This window comes from Nematolebias whitei, chromosome 21 (genome assembly GCF_014905685.2).
Source record: "Nematolebias whitei isolate Nwh7 chromosome 21, NemWhi1, whole genome shotgun sequence".
NCBI classification, from domain to species: domain Eukaryota; kingdom Metazoa; phylum Chordata; class Actinopteri; order Cyprinodontiformes; family Rivulidae; genus Nematolebias; species Nematolebias whitei.
Genome location: NC_056518.1, coordinates 33,025,269 through 33,030,120, shown reverse-complemented (window position 1 = coordinate 33,030,120; position 4,852 = coordinate 33,025,269). Strand labels below are relative to the sequence as shown.

Here is a 4,852-nt window from a genome sequence, read left to right as displayed (position 1 = left end):
GTCCTGTAAAACCTCCAGAACCTGGTCTCATCAGGTCCTGTAAAACCTCCAACATCTGGTCTCCTCAGGTCCTGGATGTTTCCAGATGTTAGAGGGGAAACATGGACCTGGAACATCTTTTTTTTTAACGTGTTGAGCAGATTCAAAATGGCCTCCCCATCAAAGGTATAGTTTTGACTTCGATGCATTCCTTTACTGTCTCGTCATGAATAAAATATAGATTTATAACATTTACAAATCGTTGTATTTATTTCTATTTTACCCAAAGTCCCAACTTTTAGAAAAATGGGGTTGTATATTCTTACTAAATAATGAAACAATAAAAATGTGTTCATTAAAAACAAGTAAATGAAAAGTCTGTTTATTTCTGCTCGTCTGAGTTTATTTTTAATTAAAACATGTTTTTACAGGGTATGATGATAAATCCAGCAGTAAAGCTACGGATGACTAACAATTTGAGTCAATCTGATTCAAGATGGCTGCCACAGCCAGCTCACTGTAGCCTACACAAGCTGCTTTAAGATTTACAGACACTGAGCTAGTTTGGTGTGCAGGTGTGCCCACACCTGTTCACATCACACGTTCATAAACCCTGCAGTGGAGCTGTCCCATGAGACTAAAAATGCAAACCTTGTGCGCTTGTATGACCAGTAGACCAATTTATGTCCATGCATTTATCTACAGTATGTGCTGTAGCTCAGTGGTCCGTGCCGTAGGTTCAAGCCCAGGTTGGGACAGGAAGGGCATCCTGGGTAAAGCAACTCAAATCTTTTAATGTGAGTTTACTCATTGTAACAGAAGGAGGCAACCAGAAGAAAAGGTTGAACTGTTACTTTAAGTGCTCTGTGTGTATCTTAAAGTAATTAAGAGCAGCATTAAAGTTTAATTAGTTCATTACTGGCAGTGAGGGAAGACGGGGTTTGGTCACAGTTTGGCCTGCTGAGGCTTTTCATTCAGGCACTGCCTGACCAGTCCTAGGGCGTCCAAGGCGGTGCCCCAGGCGAGGGTGACCCCAAAGCCCCCATGGCCGTAGTTATGGACCACCGGCACCCAGCGACCCTGCAGGTACACCGCCTCCCGCTCCACCTTCAGGTTCCTCCTGCCCGGCCTCAGACCGACCCATTCACCGAGAACTTTGGCTTTTGTCAGCGACGGCTCCAGCCGGCTGCTGCGCTCCAGGATGCTCTCGGCTTCTCCTCGGTCCACCTGCAGGCGCCAGTCCCCCTCCTGCCTCGTCCCACCCAAAGTGACGCCGTGAACACCGGGATAGATGTAGGTCTTCCCATCTCCATCTCTGATGAAGTGCTTCAACCAGGGGGCTTCCACTTTGAGGACCTGGCCTCTCACCGGGTACACGTGTGTGTCACCAACTAACGTTCTGGAGCCGAGGCCAGAGCAGTTCACGATGAGGTCAAAATGACTCAACTCCTGAAGACTGTTAACTTTCCTCTTCTCCACCAGACCTCCAGCTCTCCTAAACCTTAAAAATAATAATTTGATGATGCTACATCATTGCAACTCTACTGCTTTATGTTTATTTGTGATGCTTCAGATGTTGGGTTTTAACGCAGAAGACGAACCTCTTCTCGAGCCACGGCAGGTAGCTGCAGCATTCACACTTCACTGTGGTGAACGCCTGGCCGAACCTGTGATCTGGGAAACGTTTGAGTTCACCGTCAGTCATGAACCTGAAGCCGATTACAAACTCTGACCAGAAGGGCTTCTTCTCAGCTGGAACCTCCTTAAAAATCTGCCACCTGGAAGAAGATCAGCCAAGACAGACAGACTGATTTTATGGGTGAGTTGGACGAGACATCTGGTTTATGGATCTGTGGAACGTTACCCAGAGCTCAGAATCACACCGGCATCTGGGGAGTGTTGGGACTGAGCAATCTCCAGCAGGTGATCAAAGCTGTCCTTGAACCAGCGTCTCTGTCTCTCCAGTGGAATATCTGAGGAGAAAATGTCAGTACAATTTAATTTGAATCAAGTTCACTTCAAAAGTTAATTAGTTGAAAAGGTTTATCCGATGATTACTTTCTGCAAGCTTTAAATAAATGCTAGTAGTTATGAAGATATTTTGCTAACAAACAGACAAGGTTGCACATAATCAGCATGGGACAAAATAACAATATTGCCCCTGTTGTAAATCCTAAATCCCACCTGGAAATTCAGCTGGGAGCACAATCCCAGCTGCTCCATCACTGGTGGTGTCGGGGCTGAAGCGGTCAGCCACCAGAGTGACTGAGCAGGAAGGCAAAGCTTCAGAGATGCAGACAGCTGTGGAGAGGCCCACCACACCTGCTCCAACAACCACAACCCGGACAGGTGCCATGTGGAGCCTCAGCTGGGTCTGAACTGGAGCTGGACCACCTTTGATAGGAACAACCTTATGAGTTTATCTGAAAGAGCTAGTCCACAGCTAAAAGGTCAGTCCAGCAATCAATACAAGGATCTATTTCATCATGAATTACACAGCAGTAATTAACACTAGTGTCAAAGTCCGCCATAAAAGACTGTCTCTTGTTAAAGTTGTGTAGCCTGAGTCATGGCTGCTGCAGTAGTAACACATCGATCAAATATAAAACTTCCTTCACTACACTACATAAATAGTTACAAGCAAAAGGTAAAACTACATGTCTTCAAAAAGTACAGACCTTTAAACACCGCAGTAAAGTACAGTCTTTAAACCACGTTATTGCACAAGACCGGGTTGGAGACGTGCAGGTCCTAAAGAATCGAGCAAACACCGTTTTTTTCTAACATCGAATTTCACCAAAAATGCGGAAAAATGAATAAATTCAGCCAAGCGAATCCTTCGTCAAGCGTTTTTGCAATTATCAAACATTACAAATAAATAACAGATAAGTAAACACATTATACGTCTTTAAACAGCTGCAAAGTACAGCAGTAGATCTACAAACCATCTGCCTTCTCCACAGCAGGCGCTCGTGCGAGCCACATTACTTGTAGCTCAGCGCTCCGGATTGCGCTCGGAGCTTTACGTCTCGCGAGAAACAATGAGAGTTTACGCTCTTGGTCCCACAGAAAGGAAGGTAAAGCCTTAAAAGCCTTACAACTCTTATTTACATTATGCTACGTGCTCTTGCTGCAGTTTTAGTCTCGTTACACGCTGGAGAACATTTTAGCTTCACTGTTCATTTTAAAAACTTTACTGCGTTAGCTAGCGAGTTAGCTGGGAATGTTTTGTGCAGCTAACGGTTAGCTTAGTTGCTAACAGCATTGTCTTGTATTGATCTCTTTCAAAAGTGCGATCGTGTTGTTTGTGCGTCTTCGTTTGCCTGTAGTTTTGGCAAAATGTCTCACGAACCACTTTACTTTTTTCTGTTGAAACTTCAAAGAAGCACTTAATAATTGTACATCTGTAAATGATTAGCTTTTAGAGTCGGCTGGATTCAAGATGGCCGCCACAGCTACGAGAACTTGGCTAAATCCAGAAACGGCCAAAACTTCTTCAGCTTTTCAGATCTGGAACAAAACTTTGGTGTGGCGGATGCTCAGTATAAATCTCAAACATGGACGTCAAGCATTACTTATAGTGTAATATTTATGCCTAAAATGTTGTCTTTAATTTTTGGTATCAACCCTGAATCCATCTGTTAGCAAAACATTTCATTTGAATGAACATAATTTAATGAAACTTGATGTTCACCTACAGCTCTGGAGACACTTGAATTTAAGATGACCAGCACAAAAAATAGTTATAACTCAGTCAGTTCTACAGCATTTTAACAGGCACTGAAACTTAAGTGTGGTAGTAGCTGAGAGTCATTTAACACATTTTATGCACGTTAACAATTGTGCAACATATGTGATTGATTTTTTACTTATAATTATAACAGCTATTACTCCCTCCCTTCTCATCACAGTCATAGTATATATCTTTGTCTGAATGGAAGATGAAATGTAGTTTTTAAGAAATAATGGACCTTTAATTAAATAATCAACAAACTGCCATATATAAAAAAATCTAATGTATAACTTTGTTTTTTAAAAGTCTGCATTATTAGACAGTAATCAAATCGTGGCCTTTTTATTGGCTAATTCAAACATAGCTTATACATTTCAATATTAGCGAAACTCAATTTATTTTGACTAGAACTGAGTTTTTTATCTGCATATATGATTCACCACTTAGGAAATATGAAGAAAATACTATTTTTCTTCTTAATATTTCAGTAAACGAAGCGGCAGCGAGAGCCAAAGATAATAGTAACAACCATTGAAAACAGTAACACAACTGGTGTTTCTTACCCAAAATGTTCAAATTTTCTAAAAGACACAAGTTATTCATGCCGTTTCCATAAGCATCACATCTGCAGGGCCTCTAAAGTTTAATTAATCTGCTGCAACATTGTAATCTAAGATGAATCTGTCGGGAGAAAACCAGTTGACACAAGTTGATGGTTTACAAGCAGATGGAAGTTTAACTAAGTTGAGGTTATGAATGTGACTAATGCTCCCTGGTGGAGAGAAACGAGGTACAACATGTGGATTTGCTGCTTTATGACACCAACTGAACATGTTTCTTCCAGCTTGTCCAAGGTCAGATGTTCTACAAGGTCTTCTCTTGTCTGAGTTGCTCAAAATAATTTAAGGAAGCATGCATGTGTTTCAGTATCCTAGTTTATAATTTAAAAGTAAAACATTGAAGAGTGGTGACAGCAGCATCTTGAGATTAACAGACTCTACAGCTGTTCGTGTTGAGGACGTGTTATCTTGAGATTAACAGACTCTGCAGCTGTTGGTGTTGAGGACGTGTTATCTTGAGATTAACAGACTCTGCAGCTGTTCGTGTTGAGGACGTGTTATCTTGAGATTAACAGACTCT

General features: G+C 41.8%; 2 protein-coding genes across 3 annotated transcripts in view; one reads left to right on the top strand and one right to left on the bottom strand.

Annotated features, from left to right (window-relative positions):
- Window positions 1-674: 674 nt before the first annotated feature.
- ddo (D-aspartate oxidase) lies at window positions 675-2,335 on the bottom strand. Of its 2 annotated transcripts, XM_037695419.1 has the most exons (4): window positions 2,164-2,335; window positions 1,844-1,952; window positions 1,581-1,757; window positions 675-1,480 (listed from the first exon to the last, which is right to left on the bottom strand). In XM_037695419.1, the coding sequence occupies exons 1-4, from the start codon at window positions 2,333-2,335 to the stop codon at window positions 925-927; spliced, it is 1,014 nt and encodes a 337-aa protein (XP_037551347.1). In that variant the 3' UTR covers window positions 675-924. The 2 variants fall into 2 exon arrangements, with proteins under 2 accessions (XP_037551347.1, XP_037551348.1); XM_037695420.1 differs by lacking the exon at window positions 1,581-1,757.
- Window positions 2,336-3,003: 668 nt separating this feature from the next.
- Window positions 3,004-4,852, top strand: part of zbtb24 (zinc finger and BTB domain containing 24) — a 5,940-nt gene continuing 4,091 nt past the window's right edge. The window contains exon 1 of the mRNA XM_037694702.1: window positions 3,004-3,056. The gene's annotated coding sequence lies outside the window, so the exon portion shown is untranslated. The remainder of the gene's footprint in view (window positions 3,057-4,852) is intronic.

Coding starts and splice junctions, on each gene's coding strand:
- ddo (XM_037695419.1), bottom strand. CDS start 2,335: ATGGCACCTGTCCGGGTTGTGGTTGTTGGAGCAGGTGTGGTGGGCCTC. Junction 1,758..1,843: donor GGTGTGATTCTGAGCTCTGG/GTAACGTTCCAC, acceptor ATCTTCTTCCAG/GTGGCAGATTTTTAAGGAGG. Junction 1,481..1,580: donor CTGCCGTGGCTCGAGAAGAG/GTTCGTCTTCTG, acceptor ATTATTTTTAAG/GTTTAGGAGAGCTGGAGGTC.